Source organism: Halichoeres trimaculatus, unplaced genomic scaffold (genome assembly GCF_033239565.1).
Source record: "Halichoeres trimaculatus isolate MK-OKI-2021-1 unplaced genomic scaffold, fHalTri1.1 fHalTri1_scaffold_15, whole genome shotgun sequence".
Classification (NCBI taxonomy): Eukaryota; Metazoa; Chordata; class Actinopteri; order Labriformes; family Labridae; genus Halichoeres; species Halichoeres trimaculatus.
The window spans coordinates 16,821,844-16,842,019 of NW_027437193.1; the positions used below are offsets into that span (position 1 = coordinate 16,821,844).

Here is a 20,176-nt window from a genome sequence, read left to right on the forward strand (position 1 = left end):
TTCTCATGGGGCAATATCCTTTGGTCTAGCCTGACGTCAGGACTCAAACCTGATGTTTAGACGCTTCTTTTGTTTTTCTTCTTTCAGCCCTTTTAAGTTAAGAGTTTCTGAACTTATAAAGCAGCTGGCTACTTAATTGCATTTATTGAATTTAGCCATTCCTTTTCTGTCTTTCTGTCCAATCTTCCATGTCTCTGAGTCATCTCTCTTCTCTTTGCTTTTCCCATCCTCCAAACCTTTCTTGCTTATCTTTCTTCTTTTTTTTCTACCACTTGCTCTCTGACACTTCCCCCCCAGACACCCTTTCTTTCCTTCTTTCTCCTTCACGTTTCTCTTCCTCCACCCCCCTCCCTGTACATGTTCCTCTTGCGATCGCTCCTTGCTTTCCTTCCCCTCACTCCAGCCACAGGGGAAATCATATTATGAGTTGCCATTCCCGCCCCCTGTGGGTTTAATCCAGCAATGGGGATTGTGAATTTTGACAATCTCGTAATGGAAGCAGGCATGAAAGCTTTGGCCCATGCGAGCAAACACAGGAACTCGCTATTCAGAAAAAAGGAAACCGAGAAGGGGAAGACAGAGGGTGAGGGCGAGGCCTCACGTTAACATTGTTACATTCAGCAACAGTGTACAACCGACATCCTGATATAATAGCATACTGCTACTGTTTTTGCCGCACATACCTGCTGCACCATCTGATACATTTTTATTACAGGCTTTTCATTATAAATCAATACAGCTGTAGAGCAATCACTCAATCAATACTGCTGCCAGCAGAGCTGTGGTACTAATACATTTATGCATTTTTTAAACATTCTCGGTCATGTCAAGGTTGTATCTATCCATAAAATATACTCTAACTGTATGGATGATTGTTATTTTATCACCATAGATTTTTCAGTTTTAAGCACACTGTCTGTTAAGAAATGACTTGATGACCATGAGACAGCCTGATGTAGCATTCATATGAAATTAAATTCACCCACACAGGAAGATAATGATGTGCCAGAAGTAGCTTACATTGTAATTCATGTTGAATAGTCATAAAGTGTCCGAGCTCAGAGGTCAAGGCACATGATGAGACAGACTTGTCTTTACAATTATGCTTAGCTTCATAAAATGCGAACATGTGTTAGATACTGATTAGTGATGCAAATCATTACTGTGCTGCTCCGTTGTTCTATTTGCACTTTCCACTTTGCCTTGCTGCTTCACTCCCAGTGCAAAGCAGATTTCATGAACGATATGGAAAAAAAAGACAATGTTCTTGCTCTTTTAAGCCCCTGAGATGTAGCTGTGCAAAAAGGTGATTAAATGAAATAAAACCACCTGCCTTCAAGACAGCAGGGTTATTAATGCATATTAAAGGTGGACTCCTCCTTCATGGCTCAGTGCCAGTGGCAGCCCACACCCACGGTCTCCATCTGTGACTACGTGAACACACTCACCAGCCTAGCAACCACCTGTAGCGTCATGTTTCTACATGAGACGGACTCAAGAGCTGTTCACCTGACTTGGCATGCCAGCACAAGCTACTCACGGGTGTTTGACACACATCTATTTTCTATTCTATTCTATTCTATTCTATTCTATTCTATTCTATTCTATTCTATTCTATTCTATCTAGTTAGCAGACAGCAAACTTTCAGGCACTTTCCAAGTGCCAAGCCTCACCCTCTTTTAGTAAAAAGCTTTATCTGTTTGGCGTTTCATTTCACATTGGTTGTGTTTTTCTTGCTTTGTGCTACATCCGCTATTGTAGCCACCCAGGATAGCTTCTTCCACTCGCTAATCAAAACGCAAAGCCACTTGCCCACTGGGTGTTCTGTGATTGGCTGATGTAACCACATCTACTCTCTGCCCAGAAATGTACCGATACAACCAAAACATCAACATACAGGCTGAGGAGAGAGTTCAAGTCAAACACAGACACTGACACACATGTATAGAAGCCCAGAAGTGATGACTGAGCAGGATTATTCCCGTAAAAATTGACATTTTATTTGTTGGAAAAATCCTGCAGACTCCACCTTTAAACATAAAAAAGATTCAATTTTAACTTAGTGGTAAACTGTAACTACAAAATGACATTTTTTTATGTATCTCCAGTTGTGCCCAGTTGTTATTTGCTCAGGCTTTCACATGTCTGGGTCTGACTTTTTGCACAAATCTATATTTGGCACTCACAGCTCACTGAAGATATACTCAGAATAGACAAAAACAAACAAACAGCACCAATAATATATAACAAAATAATATGTATGTAATATCATGTATGTCAGATGAGTGTGATTTGTTTTCAGTAATTTGCTTCTTTGCAAGGAAGGGCACAGAAACTTGAAAACAAACTTGATGTTAAAGTGTTAACTAAAATTATATAAAAATATGCAAGAAGGCAGTGTTTTTTTTAATCAAGGAATTTGTGAATTGTGAAACATTGGTTTACATTTTATGAGCCGTGAGAGAATATTTAAAGCAATTTTCTGCTTCTGTTCTGAAAGGTCTATAAACAAAAATAATGTTCTTTACTGCCAAAAAAAAGTATGTCAGAGACCAAGAAGCTTGAGTAGGTAATCAAAAAATCTCATTTTGTATTCCCTCATTGCGTGTTAAAATGACAGCCATAAAATACCTCTACAGGGACCAAACAAAGCTCTTCATCATTTTCCATCCGGCGACCTTGTCTACTGACAAAGTGATGACTAATTACGAGCAAACTGGCACATTAGGTGGAAGTGGTATTCTGTTATGGTGACTCATTTTGAATAATTTAGCACTGCCTCCATTTCCCTGTATCATTATTGAGATTAAACAGCTATTGTTTTTGGAACATAACTGTTGTGTGTGTTACTGCCCACCCTGGTTATTTAGTGGAGGTGATTAAATGGATTACATCTCTAATTACAGTTTCAGTTCGGGAAACCAGCAAGCTGTTATATGTTCTGCTGTAATATGAGCCTTTGTAGCACAGGCTTTTGGGGATCTTGGAGCAGCAGTAGATGTAACATCTGTCTGTTGGCAGGAAGTGCATGTGCAACACAGTTTTCTGAGCACAGCTGGGAATAGCGGGGGCTCCATATGGATGAGTGACAGGTTTTGGAAATGTACAGAGTGCTGCCTCTGCAGAATAAGGCCCCAAAAATATAATTGAAACACTCATATCCATTTTGACTCAGCAAACATGCTTTGAAAGCGTAATATGCTCAATCAGACGGTGTAACAAATCTGTCAAAAAAAATCTGCATACAGTTCAGAAAATCTACTGCATGCAGTTCAGCTGAATGACTCAGTGTTTTTGTTTTACTGTTGAGACTTTACCCATCAGATCCTGGATCTCCACAGAAAAAACATTTAGCCTACACAATTTGAAACAGACGTGAAGCTCTGAAATGATCTTAGAACTTCATCATTTCAATCTGTTCTTTCTTTTCCCCCAGGATAATGATGGTGGCATGACTGCACAGCTCCCTAGCACCATCACTTCCTTTGTGCAGACTGGTCTGAGACCAGGAGAGGAGTACACAGTAAACCTGGTGGCACTGAGAGACGTTGGACGAAGTCAGCCATTCACTGCAACGTTTACAACATGTACGTATTCATGTGTAACTGTGTTAATTTTGACGGCAAAATTCTGACCCCAAAAGAATTGGGGTCTTTTGAATAACACTCTAATTCATTTTAGTCATCTGAAACCTCTAAGTTTAGTTTTAGTCGATTAAATACAGAATACAAGTACAACGAAATTGAAGTCACAGCAGCAATCCAAAAAACAAAAGTAAGAAAGTGTATAGAAAGTGCAAAAAGGTCCATAAGAAAATAGATGATGACAGCTTGTCCATCATTCTCCAGTTCAGCCAGCCTCCACCTCCACAGGGTCCAGGACTGAGCTTCTTCAGTCATGCTCTATCTCTGTCTCCTGGATCCTGTCTGCTCACAGCAGGTGAAGCTCTTCCAACATGGCGTTGGTGTCAGGCATTAGCTTCGTTAGCCATGTCTGTGAATAGCATGATGCTGCTCTGCCCCCTGGTATTCCCTCTGTTGCTGGGTTTGCACAGCTAGCTCGTCCATCTTACTGGAGATAGATCTTACGTTCCCAATAACGATGAATGGAAGGACAGGTCCATGTCGTCACTTCTTAGCTCAAACCTGAGAACCAGCACGCCGTCCTCACCTCCTTCTCTCCACCTTGTGGGAAGACATCTGGCCTTACACTAGTTAGCATTGACATGCCACAGGCTGCTAACAGCTGAGTTCACATGTAAACAATGCAGCCATAGTTACATGTAGGATCTCCAGACAAACACAGGAGAAAAAGTAGTAAAAAAAATCACTGAAGCCACAAAAAGTTTGGTGTCCATGACCAACAAATGAGCCATACAAAGTAATGATCCACTCCAAATACAAAGATTCCGAAAAAGAGATGAAAAAAATCTAAGAAATTGACAAAGAAGAGAGAGCTGCTGCAAAAGGCAGCCATCGCCAACAACGCCTAGCAACATCATAATACCATCAGAGTTTTAGTCTTAGTCTAGTCGTAAGTTGACCAAATATTAGCAGATTCTAGTCAAATACAATGTAAATAACCTAACTGTTGTGAAAACTTCCTGCAAACTGTGTAAAGTTATGCAAACTTGGATTAGTTTTCCTTCTGTGTAACTGCTGCTGCTGCTGCTGAGGGGTGATACACAAAGACATTTACCTGTTTAGTAATGGGGCGTTGCATCATACCATAACAGCTCTGCTATTTGTTATGTGTTGGAATGGATGTTCATTGTTCATCTCATTATGAGCTAAATTATTCATCCTGAAAGGTGTGGTGTGTTGTATATTAAGGTGCTGTGTAGTATTTAAAGGTACGGTATGTTGTATCTAAATAGTTCACACTGATCACTGGAGGATTATACATATACACCAGGAGCTTCTTGTAGTCAAAGCGCACTTTTGCCTCACCAACAGGGAGGTGAGCAAGCAAGCTTTTCACTTTAGGATGTAATTGTTTGATATGGCTAAATATAACTTCTACACACTGTACCTCTACCATTACAGAACCTTAAATATTTAAGACCGTTTCAAGTTCAAAAACTTGCTCACTTAAAATTGAACCATCTTAAAATTTCAATCTCATCGGCTCAAAGTTGATGTTCACCTACAAATCAAACAAATCAGCTCAAAATTCAGGGGCACTGACCTTATCAAACAGATGAACATAGGTTTTGATTTGTCCACAAGGGGCGCCAAACTCAACACAAACCCTGAGTTTCTCAGGATGTCACAGCAGTGATTGTAACTGTCAGCAATACGTTTTCCAACAGTTATCCAATAAATCAGCAAATACTCTAAATACCAAATGAAGACATGATTCCATGCATTTTAAGACTTGCCTCACACACTTACACTGCACAGACAAAAAAACACACACACACTTAAATAACCAGGTAGTGGCGCTGTCACCTTGACATATTTGTTTCTCTGCTGCACATTTATGTTCCTGTTGTAAACCTCACTGAGGTATCACCCGCACTCCTCGCCCAGCTGACACCATTCGGACAGCTGTAATAGATCCAATCCAGACGTCATCCATAACAATTTAATCTTGGATGTCTGCAGTCAAAACACCATCCATTTCTTGTCAAGTCTTCATACATTTCGTAGCTTGTAATTAAGAAGTGATAAATAATTCACGACACGCATTAATTTTTCATGGCAGCTCACTGCAGGACACCTTATTGGATAAAGAAGGAGGAAAAGACAAATTTGAAGTTGTTCAATTATTCATAAGAAAGATTTATCCTCCCTTGGAGATGAAGAAACAGGAGGAGTAGTGAGAGGAAGAACCAGAAGGAGAGGATGGCTGATGTAGAGGCTGGTTATCAGCTGGTTACCGTCTTCCTCAGGAGGCTTTCTGAGAGGAGACCCAGGGGGCCAATTTGAATACCCCAAGAATAGGAGCGAACCTGCAGTCTATCAACCCTTTGTTCTGGCATTTACTTAGATTTCAAAGCTTGAAAAAGAGTCATTAAACTAGCATAAGGCTCTTTTTTTCTCAAAGAGGTAAATGTGTCATTTACATGATTTCCCTCTGAGACCTCCCTTATAGACCACGTATATGATCACAGCCCGGTGTGATGCCTTTATTTTAAAGATAGACGTTGGCATTAGAATTGTGTGATTTGCTGTTTCTGTGTTTCTCAACAAAGTGATTTACTGATGTGCCATCCTTTCAAAACCATTTGTACTGTGAAGCAAACATATTGCCTAAGAATAAGAATATATAAGGTGTTGCTTTCAATTTTACCAGAATAGACAATGTGAGGAAATGTGTTGATTAAGAGACAAAGAGATTTGCCCAGGCGTCTGCCAAACAGATGTCAAGCGATTGTTTTTTTAATAAGTAATTATGATGTAGAAGAAGGTTAGCGATCACATAATCAAACACCGCTTTACCCTGACGGGGCATCTGTGTATCTAGATCTGTCTGTATGCCCGAGCTCCTTTCGAATAAGACCCTGAGATACTTGATATTCACTTTGGAAGTCTCTCACTCCCAACCATAATAAAACAATGAACCATTCCCTGGCAGGGAACCATTGGTTCATTGGAATGCAAACCGCCCCAGTGAGAGTACGTTGTTTGATGAAGCCAACAGAATCACATCACTTTTGAAAATCAGAGGAGCATTTCTGAGATCTCCAAACTAAGCGCTGTCTTCCCCCTGGCTGTGCTTTGAGATCTGGTCCATGAACAAGATGGAAATGTAGAAAGGGGACAACCATGGAGAAGTTTAACTTGTAGTGAAACGTGTTTGATTTCATTTAAAGGAATAGACAGACTCAAAATACAGGTTTAACAGGACAGGATGGCAAGTCGCAAAACTGTAAACTTACACAAAAATGTTCCTGTAACCTGTGCAGGACTCCAATAGGGTCAAAGTCAAAAACAAGGGGTACTGCATATGCCAAGAGTCATGACCAGTGAAGTAACACCACTTGGACATTAAACTGGCGAGAGCTATCATCCTGTTCTAGATCTGTGGTTTCACAAAGTCCCAAACATCTTTGAACTGTCTGAGTCCGCTGGTTGGGTACAGGGGCCTCGCATGGCTTTCTTGAATGCTCAGCAGCATTTCAAGTCAGGATCAGTTTCCCTACTCTGTTCAGCAGACTTCCCGCCACTTTTCACTTCAGTGTCCAAAAAAGACTTTTGTAGATCTTTTGTTAGATTGTCATTTAGAGCCAAAGGAAGTTGAGCACAAAACCTACTGATTACTCTGTCTTTGCTTGCACATGGTGAGAATTATGGATGAATTGGGATTGTCAGCTTTGACAACGAACAAATTCTGAGGTTCTGCTCTAAAAACCACCACTCATCATTGTTGTATAATGTGTTTTCAGGGATGAAAGCTCATGGCACACTCACCAAAACATTCAAGAAAAGGGGGCGACTAAGACCAGTTCACTGAGTCTACATTTATCAAAGGCTGTGACTTAGTCATGCTGTGTCAACTACAGCCATCACAGAGTTCTGGTGTCAAACTATCAGAAGCAGGTCAGCCTCATCCTGAGTGATATGTTTTCAACTCTCTACACGGGATAAGTTGGATTACGGCTTATGCTGTGCACCTGGCTAAACTCTGGATGAATCCTGTAGTCTCAGTGTGTGTTCTGACTGATAAGTTTTAAATACTGGGCTGTTGGCGAGAAGCTTTTCTGACAACAAACCCAGAGCAGCTGGATACATTTTGAGTTTTCCACTTAACTGAAAACCAAATGTGATGTGTATGAACATAAGCAGTCATCACATGCCTGGTTCGATTAGGAGTCTTGGGGCTGCTGTGGTTTAGTGGTGGGGTTGGTTGTCTCTCAATTGGGAGGTTGATGAGTTGGTCCTAGCATCTGCAGTTGTGTTCAAGAGTCCTTGGGCAAGACACTGAACCCAAAATTGTTCCTCTGTGTAGGTTCGCATATTGAATTAGTTGATCAGTGTATAAATGTGGTGTGAATGTGACAAAAAGTGTAAAAAAAAAGCAATTAAAGTGTTGAAGACTTTCCAGATACAGAGATGTATGAACGACTCAGAGACAAAATCAACTCCGAGAACGTTCAACCGAGACAGATGGACCCCGATTAAACTTTCTCTTGCTCTTATAGCCGTTCAGCAACGTCACTGCTTTGTGTTTCGGCCAGTTCTTTACTAAAGTGATGAACCTAGGCGAAAGTATGAGCAAACACCCTTCACCATTGAAATCAAAACTTCTTTTAAACATGGTTATCTGGTTTATCTGGCTGGAACATGTTGGAGAAGGTTTTGCCAAGTAACACTTCACCTCTTACTGTTTGATTCCAGGCTAACCAAAAGGGGTCAGGTTTCTGAGATCATAAACTTCTGATCCCCTTTTGAATGTTGTTTCAAGACTTAAATGAACATGTTTCCTGTTAATTAAGTCTGCTCCCACATTTGCCCCCTAAATCAAGTTTTGGGGATTTCTAATGTTACTGATAATACTTCATAATAATTACTACTTCTTAAGAAAGCCTTAAGTAGTCCACTCACCATTTACAATTGAATGCGTATTCTGTGATCCATTGGTTTGGATTTTATTTTTATTTTGGCGAGTTTCTGGTTCAGATGTTTTTGGTCGGTCAATGCTACAATTATCTTGATTATCAAAGTACAAAAGGCAACAATAGTAAAAAGCTTGCTTGGTAGGGATCAAAGGGATCAAAACTGAAAGATGTCAGAAGCTTGTGATGAAAAGTCTCAAGAAACCTTTCCGCATTTTAAAGGCTTACTGACCAGAATTATGGAGGGACTAGGAATTATGATTAGTAGTTAAACCTGTGTTAATGGGCCAATTAGCCAAACTGTGGCTCTACTGTTAGGTCTTCTAACTTTGGAGAAGTGGTACAGTCAGTTTTATGTATTTTATTAAAAGTTATATCAGGTAAATATCCACTGATTATCTTTACAATGTTAATTGACATAAGTTGCAGCCATGCCTGACTGCAATGATTTAGGGGACGTGACAGTATTTAGCACAAATCAGCTGTTAAATAGGCAAATAGAAAGCCTGGCTAATTGACCACAAAGAGCACCTGTGCTTTTTGACACAAGTAACACAACATTTATTGTTTTTTTTTTCTCTGTCTTTTTTTGTCTCCCAGTGATCGACAGCCCCACTCAGCTGATCGTGCGGGATGTGTCAGACACTGTGGCGTTTGTAGAGTGGACATTGCCCAAAGCAAAGATCGATCAGATCATTTTGCGCTATGGCCTGGTGGGAGGAGAGGGTCCACGGACCACCTTCCGCCTACAGCCTACGCTCAGCCAGTACTCCCTGCAGGTGAGTGGTGATGGGGGTTCAATTCATCATGTTGTGTTATCCCAGATCTGATCACACAGACACATTATGTGGACTCGCCTGTCATCTGGGGACTGAACAGCTAGTCCTTGCAGCTTAAACTGTTTATCTTTAGGCTGTGACTTGTCTGTGGTGTTATTGCATTGTACTCACAAGTAAAGTGTTACTAGAGTGTGTGTGTGGGTTTGTGTCTATGTGTGCTTGTCAGGCCTGTTAAATTATCTAATCTCTGCCTGCCTCCCGTGTCTGGAGATAAAACAAAAACAAACAGAAAAAATTCTGTGCTAAAGGATTAAATAGACTAAACTGTCCATGCCCTTTCCCACCCTCTCTTCAGGTTCTGCGTCCAGGTTCACGTTACGATGTATCTGTGAGCGGTGTGAGGAAAGGAAATGAGAGCGGATCTATTTCCACTGAATTTACTACCGGTGAGGTCTGACAGCAAGCAGATGTGGTGATGGTGGTGTGTGTGATCCTGTGCCGGGTGACATATGGCCGAATGTTTAACATACTGTTTATCTGTATTGGCTATGAGAGAGAGCATCTGTTTGTTGTGGTTTTTGTTCTCTGGTGTTTAAAAGAAAGTACTTTCTTTGTGGAAAAATTACTCTCATAAGTTTTGCTGAAATTGCTTTAAGCTAAATCTTAAGTAAAAGGCATGCAAGTGTTTTAGAGTCAGTGATTCACAGGTGTTAAACTGTTTTAACCTTATTAAAGGGCATATTGCAGGGATTTTTATATGTTATTCTACCAAAAAAGGCAAAAATTGCCGTTTATTTTTATTTTATTTATATTTTTTTAACATCCCATCATAGGACGTGGCAAAGTGGACTCAAATCCCCATACTCTGCCTTTAGCCAGTGTGAATAATAGGTGGTAGTGAGCAAGATTTGGTGCCTCGTATTTATTGTGTTTCTTACACAGTATTTAATTTGACCATTCTTTAAGATGATTTAGATACCTCTGGAGGGATGGATGCAGAAAAATTAGCTCAACAACATTGAGTTCGCTCTTTAGGACTCAATGAGGTTAGCTTTCATGCTTAGATTCGTTTTGTGCAGGCGACAAGACAGGGCTTTGTTTCTGTATCGGTCACAAAAAAACACAGTCGTCCGTGGTGCCCATTTTTTGGATGGAGATTAGAGTCTGTTTTATACAGTCTGTGGATGGAGTTCAGGATGAGATACCAGAGCCAGGTCCAGCAGTGGCTCCCGTAAACAAGGATTTGCCAGAGATTCAACATGAGATTTAACCGGACGGAGACGAGAGCTGAGCACTGTAGCTAAGTCTTGGTTTTCTGACTTAAGATTTGTAAATAGACCTCTGACCTTTCTGTCTTTCTCTCCTTGGGCTTTATCATAATGACTCAAAGCATGTTGCTTACTTTTTTTTCAAGTCAGTGCATCTGATTTCAAACTTTGAATATGTTGATGTGAACACAGCATTAGGCTTTGGCTCACTAGCTAACAGCCGTCACTGACTGGGACGTCCCCTGCTCCATTCTCCTCTGGTTCTCCTCACACCACAACTCCACTGCTGTCTTATGGCTGTTATTCCTCCTAATCCTGTCCTGCTCTGGGTCTCCATCTGTCCTAACAGTCTCATGATTATAACTACGAGGACCATCATATGTATAGGAATACAAATTTTCCTCTTTGTTAATAGGAATGACAGTCAGAGCCATGTTTATTATTGTTAAACAGAGGCAGAAGCAGAGGGACTCCCTTCTGTAACATCACGTTCAAATGATAGTAGTTTAGTTATTTCAAAATTCCTTTCAAAATATTACTTTTAGGTTATTTTACTACCAGTTGCTTAACTTTTTTCTTTAACCTGCAATATGCCCTTGAAGAATGACAGTTGTAGCACCTGTTGATATACTGTTCATTTAGCATCCTAAATGCAGATCATTACATTAACTATTACATTAACTAGTTTTAGGGAACCAAGCAAACTGTTTCTGTGTCTGATGTTTTCTGTACAGCAAATGTTTGCTTGTTCACGCTCCCTTAGAATTGGTCTCAGTTTCTCCACCATTGTCAGCTTTATCGTTCTTCTCAGAGATCGATGCCCCAAAGAACCTTCGGCTTGTGACCAAGACTTCGACCACCCTTGAGCTTGAATGGGATAACAGTGAAGCTGAGGTGAGCGCACACTGACCATACTGCAGAAACTGTTCATCTTTATTCTCCTTTTTTCCCAAACGTTGTGGACAATCTGATGAACGATGCATTGTAACACAGTTTAAAAAGGATAAGCTGCTTCATTTTTGGCTTCCTTTGTTCTCCTGATGACGGTAAGTTTACATTCAGTTGCAGCTACCAGAAGGTGAAAATGTAAAAGTGCTTTTACTCAAGTATTTTACCCACTCTTCCATCACTGTAAGAAATTCAGTCTGATCTTCAATATTTTATGATTTGTTTATTTATTGGATAACTGTGGTTGACTAACCTAAATACTAAATAGCTTCTTCAGGGTCTCAACGTAACCTCAAGTGCCCCTTGTCTTACAGACTGTTTACTAATCCCTGCCTTGTTGTGAACGTAACAACTGAGTTGTTTACAATCCTCTTACTTTATTTCCTCCTCCTTGAACTTCTTTGCAAACACCCCTCTTTAAACAAGTTCTTATGTCATCCTTGTTTCTAACCTCTGTCTTATGTTGAGTTTCTTATCATCACACACAGGTGAGTTTGCATTTGAAAGCTGGAAAAAAAAGCCAATAATTGGAAAATAGCAGACAGGTTAAATTGATGCAAGGAGCACTTAATATTTAACAATGAATGAAAATGTGGTGATTCATATTGCTCCAAGGGCTCAGGATGACAACCCTCACTAGCTACATAACAAAATGTATAAATCTTGTCGTCTTTGGTGCCTGTGAGCAGTGGGTTACAAATTGACAAACTTTTGCATGATTCAAGCAAAATTTAAATTTTGACTAGTTCACAAGTCTAAAGGTTAAAAAAAAAAAAAACACTCACAAGACAGTTCAGATTAAGCAGGTTGCATTGTTTCTGTAAATGTGGCTAATGAAAGTAGGGCTAGAAACCCTTGCCTGTGGTCTTCTTTGGAGGTTAATATTCATGATTCTGTGCTACTTACACATATCTCCAGTCTAACGGTTATAGGATAGTCTATCCCATGCATGGGCAAACTACGGCCCGGGGGCCACATGCGGCCCGTTGAACGTTTTAATCCGGCCAAACTTGAAAAAATTAAATGAATAAACCTTGTTAATGTTTTATTTTCCCTGCAAGAGAGCAGATCAGACAGCAGCAGACTGTGCTCTGACTGTCTCATTGAAACACATGGGAGTGTGCATATGTGCGTGGATAAGATGGTGTGGATCGTCAGCGATCTGTTACTTCTAAAAAAAAAAAAAGCTCAGGAACATGTCTGTTTGAACCTTCAATGTGAGTTATTTGTCTAATTTTTATATAGAGATGTTCACATTTAATATCAAAATATCACACAAACAATTTTGACACAATCTATTTATTATTATTCCATTTTTAAAACCAGGACAGAAAAAACACGTTTTTCTGTTTTTCTGTTATTCCGTTTTTTCGTTTTGGTTTTAAAACAGAGAAACAAAAAAACAAGTCCTTTTTTTAAAAAATTTTGTTTTGAAACAGAATAATGAAAGAACAAACCATATACGGATTAAAAATCCCATTATAATTCCATTCTCTCATATTCTAATTTTAATTTCAAAACAAAATCAAAACAGCAAAAATAGACCGTTATTTGTTCTCTGATTTTTGATTTGAAAACGAAAAATTGAATAACAAGTCGTTATCCGTTTTTGGTTTCTAAAACGGATATGGAATAAACGAATGATACCCTGGTAGTTACCAAAGCACTCCATCCATCTGCTCCTGGTCCGGCCCCTTTGTCAAATGTTAGAACCCATTGTGGCCCACGAATCAAAAAGTTTGCCCACCCCTGGTCTATCCAGATGCAGCTCTTATACAAGCTTATCTCCACTGCACATGACAAACCATCTGTCATCTGTGCTTGTTTTCATACAGGTTGTAAAGCATTAACCAAGCAACAGCCCTGGTTAGTGAAAGGTGACTGCACTGCAGCTAAACCCAGCATAAAATCTGGGCAGACTGTAACTAAGGCACTGAGTGTAACCTAATGGTAACTCAGGTGCTGACTCACAAGTCTCGAACATAACCAGATATTTTACGAGTAGACATTTAAATCAACAATGCGAGGTTAAAATTTAAAGCATTTCTGGATGTTTTCTGATATCCATGTTTTTGATCATTTTTAAGAAGATCATAACAATTTGGCTCAGTGTTGAAATTATTGGGGTATGTGTTTTTTTTGTAGGTGGAGGGCTACCAGGTGGTGTACAGCACTTTGGCTGGAGACCTGTATGACAAAGTCATCGTCCCACGTAACGAGGGAGTTACAACCAAGACCACTCTCACAGGTAAACTAAAGAGCTAAGTGCTGTTTTTCTTTCATTTATCCATTTTCTAGTCAGTTTTTCTTGTGTTATTTATCACTTGTATGCGTATTTTGCTCTGTTTGATGTTTTCCCTAATGCCATCATTATTATCCCTGTGCATCTAATGTGTTCTGAAGAAGCCACAGCGTGTTTGTGTGTTTTACAAGGCAGGATTATCTACAGAGCAAACACTCAGCTGGCAGGCTGCTGATTATATCTGTAGAAACGCTTGTTGTCCTGCGGGCATATTGAAAGGCTGAAAAGGAGGGGTCAGCCGGGATGTTATTTTTTTCCTGAAAAGCCATGTTGCAAAGGGCACAGCCAGCGCTAGAACAGAAGCAAAAGGCCCGCGTGTTTTTCTGCGATCAATGTTCTTTCCAGTCTCATTCGTTCTCCGTCACTCTCATTTTCTCTCTCCTTCACACTCTCTTGCCCAATAATCTCTGTCGCTCACTTGCTCATTTCCATCGCTCATCACTTCTCGTAGTCGTGCTGAATTGATTGAAAAATACAGGCAGTTTCTCCAGAAATCCATCTGATAAACATATAAATTTGACAAGTCCTTATCACTGATCTACAGCTAATTGGGCTGTTACGAAAACTCACTCTGAGTGGCGTGCATTTTGTGTGAGAAGGAGAGTGGAAAACTGTCTGTGTGATGCCCCTGTGGTATGTGTTAAACGATTGAAGAGTTTTTTCTTTGTCTTTGTGCCTCAGATCTGCTCCCAGGCACAGAGTATGGCATCGGTATCTCTGCCATGAAAGGTAGTAACCAAAGTACACCAGCGACCATGAATGCCAGGACAGGTGAGTGTATGACTTTAATGCATAACTTTATAAAAATCGGTCATCAAATGAGTATTTGACTCTTCAGGTTTTGACTTGTGCTATCCAGTGAGGTTTGCCTCTGTTTTATAATACTAGCCTAGTTTTAAAGTTCACATCACAGCACTTTGATGCTGTAATAATGCATATCACTTAACTAATAGCCCTCACTTTATTTCAGTACTTCATCGTCTATCTGAATTTTTATTGTGTTTTGAATTGTTTGGCTGAAAGGTAGAAAAAGTCCCCCCCCATTTGAAATTGCTCCTTCATGTAGGTGCTATGCTAATCTTTCCTGTCAAATTGACTGTCAAGCACATCTTTCCTCCTGTAAAAATTTGTTTAATGGCTGAAGGTGCTTTGCACTTTGCAAAATTACGCCCCCATTTTCTTAAAAAACAAGCTCTTTTGTCTCCACTTTTAGTGCACTCTCTTTGAACTCTGAAAAAGCACCTCAGCTATCACATTTTCTGAGATGGCTTTAAATAAAATGACAACACCTCCTGTCCTGCCTGCCTGGTACTGCCTGGTGCAGTGCAGCGCTAATGTTCATATACGTGTGAGGTGTTGAAAGCCGGAAGCATCAGTTCCATTAACAATGGTTTTCCTTGAAGTTCTTTGTGCATAATTTAGGAAAAAATACATTGAAATAGTAATTTTAAAAAACATGTAGGGTTCAGGAAAACAGTGTGTGAGGGAAACAGATGAGAATGATTCAACATGCAGGTCTGGGTACTGTTGAGGAAAGAGGACAAAAATAAAAGACAACAAATGCTCAGAATATTAACCAACAAATTTTATAATTCTGTGAGTGCTGCTCAGTCATTAGACAGAGCTTTGAGATGTCACCTACAGTGAAATGTAAATCGTTTGTGTTTCCATCAACTGAATCAATGTGGGCAATTTGAAGAGCACATGACACAAGCCACAAGCACCACACAATTCTATAAAACAACAACATGTAACGCTTAGTAGCCAACAAAAAAAACAGAGTACAGTAAATATTCTTTGTTTGGAAATTGGTGTTGTATACTTTTTTAGTATCAGCCATTTAACCTTGAGAAAACTTGGGTAAAAAATAAATAATTGGAGAAAGAAATATGTTTGTTGTGTTTTTTTTTCTTTCCGTTTGAACATTCTTTGTACCCTGCCTCAATTCTTGTTGTTGGTCTTGTGCTTTAATGACATTGTTTTCTCCATTTTTTTCTTTTTTTTTAGGCTTGGATGTCCCTCTGGACCTGACTGTTACAGCCTCCACAGACAACACCATCACTCTGTTGTGGGGTGTGGTCCAGGGCCCCATCGACCATTACAAAGTCACCTTCACATCCTCTTCTGGTGTCACTAATGAGGTACAGAGTCAGATTTATTGACCATGAGTGGATTATTAATAGGTGTAGGGATAAAATCACAGTTGTATTGAAGCCTTTTTGTTTATTGCTAAAAAACACTAATGTTTGAGCTTGTTACCACTGCTTTCCAGACCTGTGGATCCTGTGGTGACAGTGTTAATACACATCCCATCATTAAAATCATGTTTTTTCACTTTTACACATTAAGGGAGTTAAGGTCCTGCACATTTCTTTGATTTAATTGCACAATTATTGTCCAGTCCAAAACAGTGCTGCTGACTTTCCTGATGCATTTGCCCCCTGACATCAGTCTGATGAGATTCAGAGTTGTGCTCTGCATATAAGTGGTATAACTCAAGGTACTTAGACTCAAAGTTCAGGTAACTTTTAAATCATCAACTAAGCTGTTTGGGAGCTTTTTAGATGTAACACTCAGAAGCCCAGTGGTGTCAGTATTTTCAGTTTTGGCAGCAGCAGGAAAGAGGAAGTGTCTGCAGTGACTTAACCTTGATGTGCTTAAAGGGACAAAACAGCACACAGATGAAAAAAACAAGAACTTTAATTCCTGACCTGAATGGCATCACCAGTAACACTTCAACACTTACAGCCACACTTTTTGTTCACCATCAAACCAGTGTTAAGATGTCACAGCAAATGTCTAAATTAAACAAAGGATAGTTCATTTTGTAACCACTGGAAACAAGTCATGTCTGTTTACCAGACAACAGAAGAATGCTGAGGGTAGTACTGTTAAAGGTTTGGCTTATTAAGGAGGAGCAATGATGATATAAATACCAAAACAAATGAAATAATCTCTCTCAAACATCACATAACCAGTTAAGTGTGTGAGGTGGTGTTTGTTTCTGCAGAGACTGTGCCCTCTGGCTTTTGTTCTTCTTTGCTGAGCTGAGATGTTTCTCGGCATCAACCTTTGGTCTCTTTGATGCATTCTTGAGCCAATTAAAGAAAGCCAGATGTGAGGGCAGGTCCCAAAAAAACACAGGTGTCAAAATCTTATGCACACAACCAAGAGGGCTTTACTGCTGGTGTGGAGCTGCAGAGAAGAGGTCAGATTTGAATGCAGTGTTTACAGACTGCAACTGAAGAATCTCTCTCATTATGTCTATAAAATGTTGAGGGAAGCTGATTGAGTTTTTCTCTTCTGTCCCAGCTGACAGTGCCGAAAGATATCACCACCACCACCCTGACAGACCTTGAACCCGGCACTGAGTACACCATCACTGTAGCTGCGAGAAGAGGAAGACAGCAGAGCACAGCAGCGACTATAGATGCTTTTACAGGTAAAGAGAATACCCTGCTTTACTGCACAAAATTATCATATTCTCAACTGTCCTCTCTTATCTTTTGCTTTTATCAGCTGGGTTTAAACTTTTTCTAGAGTATCAAGGTTCCAGCAAGGCATCCCTTTAATCCACTCAATTATCAGACATAACCAAGATAAGTTCCCTCTCCTGTGTTTTCTGTGCTCAGATAAAAACATGAAAGATCAGCCTATTATTACAGAAAGCCAGAGCACTGCTTTTAACAACAGTGGTACATGATGAAGGTGAACAGTGAATGTAATGAACGGAAGTGTGGCAGCAGTTAGGGTGAGTCAAACTCTGAAAAAGATTTCGGGACCTGAAAAGACTTTGAAGAAACAATCAGCGGAGGTAGATAATTGAAGTCTGCTAATGAGCTTGTTACAACAGCTCTGTAATTGGGTATTTGTGTTTCAGTTTTTTCTGATTCTTTTTCAACTACACTCTCAGTTTTGCTCTTTGCATGCACCTCTCTCAGCGCGATGCTACCAACTCCAGATCTGTGTCTGCTGGATGTCTGTCAGTGACTAACAGCACTGTCGGTTCTGTGTTATTTTTACAGAAAGGCTTGATGTGATTTTTCAGTTACTAAAAGGATGTCGTCCTAATGATGGGCATGCGCTTACCTGCTGTCAAAACTGTCATTCTTATCTCCACCACTGTCATCATCATCATCAGCATCTCCTCCTTTCTTGTCACTCTCACCATCGAGGCAGTTGTCACCTTCATAACCATCATCATCGTCACCGCAGAGATCATCACCGCGTTCATCATCTTCTTTGTTATCTGCAGCTCCTGCAGCAACACTGCTCTCACCATCTGGAGAGGGAAGAGATGGGAGAGTGATAAAGTGACAGATCAAGAGAAACAGAGGGAAAATAATTAACTACCTGTCATCTTCTCATCCACTTTTCACTTGGCCATATTGGCAACATCTGTCTGCCTTCGCTCCGGTGGCCCTATCAGAAGAAGGAGAAAAAGGAGAGCAATCCAAAGTATGATCTTGATTTATGATCTGATATAAGTCGTAATCAAATAACTACAGTATATGTCCTCCATAAACTCCTACACTACTTGTTAGTTATCTACAAACTTCTCATTATTTATGCGTTTGTTTATTAGTACACTCATGTTTTCACTTGACAACACTCAAGAGTGCACCCAAGGATTATACTTTACATTTACACATCAGTTTTAGTGCTTCTTTGAGTAATTTATTCATTTATTCATTTTGTATTGTTTGCAAAAAATGTATCGATTTAAAATAACTGTAAGAGTAATTAGGGATGTCCCGATATTACATTTTCACTTCCGATACTATACCGATACTGCAGCATTGAATATCGGCCGATACCGATATGAATCCGATATGATATCAGCATTAAACATGCATACTTCTATTACTTATTTTGTAGTATGTCTGTCATGCTAGAAAAGGCTTAATTAAGTGATATTATTCAAACAAAGAACAGTAATCAGCAACAGTAGGTATGAGGAAAAACTGACCCATTTATTATTAACCAATGGGTAATAGAAATTTTAACATTAAACACAAAAAATACTAGTAATTGAATGAAATAAAGAATAAATTAGAAGACCCAGAAAATAACCTAAATAAATCAAATAAAAACAGCAGGAGCGGAGTCTGGACTGAACTGATTATATCAGAGATTTTAGATGCATTCCGATACGATACAGATATTTGTTTTTTTGCTGATATCGGACCGATATCCGATATTAATATTGGACTGGGACACCTCTAAGAGTAATTAAATAGTTCCTTTAAATGTTTACATACTTGTTTTTAAGTCATGTCCCCATCTCCAACATTCTGGAGTGTTTCTTAAAGAGGCAGAAACATTTCGACTCTAATCCTCATGATGACTAAAAGATTTTCTGATGCAGTTATTTTAAGTTTTACCTATGACTGTGAAACATAGAGAATACCAAAGACTTTAAAAAGACAGTCCAGAAAGCAGCCTGTGACTTTTTTTTTAATTCAAGCTGCAGTCTCTGGTGTTAAAAAATGAAGCACAAACAGAAATGCTAAAAACTACAGTTTCTCAAGTCAACACTTGACGCTAGTTGCAACAGCGAAGGAATCTTCATTAGGTCTCAGGTTAAGAATCTTTTTTTGTAATTTCGAATTATTTTATGTTATTTGTTGTTTTTATATGAAATTATGAAATATAATCAATATTTGTATTTTCTTATTATTGAAATTATTCTATAAAATAACAGTACCAGTCACTTAAGGGAGAAAACACAACACAAAACTCTATTAAAAATGTTAGCCTTTATATTAAAATTAAACACATTTTAAACTTTTTTTTTTTCTTTTTTTTTTGCAGTTTAACAGTTTGACATAGAATACTATCTGAGACAGGGTCAGTGATGTAAAATAAAAGAAGGTGCAAAACATATTTCATACAAAACATATTGCATACATACAAAAGTATTGCTGCATATAATGCAACTGCACAATTGATATACTAATTTTTAACAGTTTTAGGTCATAAAATAATACACCATGTTTATAAAATTGCCCAAGAAATGCCTGTGAGTGTGTAGCACATTTATTTATTCATCCACATGTTACGGAGGCTTTTTTCCACTCTCTTACTTCTCATACATTGCCGTTGTGTAGCCTCATCATCATCATTAATTGTCGTACACTGGATCTAAATTCTTGACCTAATGATGTGCTGAAGAGGAATGTTTGGATTAATGTATTGTGATGTGATTGAAATCACATTTACTCCATACAAGGGCAAATGTTCAGCAGTAGAGTATGGTTTCCACAATAAAAAGTTCTGCTTCCATCAAAATCCATGCAAAATAAAAGCATGCCAGCC

General features: G+C 39.2%; 1 protein-coding gene across 5 annotated transcripts in view; it reads left to right on the forward strand.

Annotated features, from left to right (window-relative positions):
- The window catches only part of tnr (tenascin R (restrictin, janusin)), a 235,844-nt gene that overhangs the window by 160,250 nt on the left and 55,418 nt on the right, over window positions 1-20,176 (forward strand). For 4 of the 5 annotated variants that reach the window (XM_074688049.1, XM_074688050.1, XM_074688046.1 and 1 more), the window contains 8 exons: window positions 3,438-3,588; window positions 9,162-9,340; window positions 9,696-9,786; window positions 11,402-11,502; window positions 13,702-13,804; window positions 14,540-14,629; window positions 15,866-15,999; window positions 17,171-17,300. In XM_074688049.1, coding sequence (XP_074544150.1) covers window positions 3,438-3,588; window positions 9,162-9,340; window positions 9,696-9,786; window positions 11,402-11,502; window positions 13,702-13,804; window positions 14,540-14,629; window positions 15,866-15,999; window positions 17,171-17,300 — 979 coding nt within the window. The remainder of the gene's footprint in view (window positions 1-3,437; window positions 3,589-9,161; window positions 9,341-9,695; window positions 9,787-11,401; window positions 11,503-13,701; window positions 13,805-14,539; window positions 14,630-15,865; window positions 16,000-17,170; window positions 17,301-20,176) is intronic. The other variant, XM_074688048.1, reaches the window with a different exon arrangement.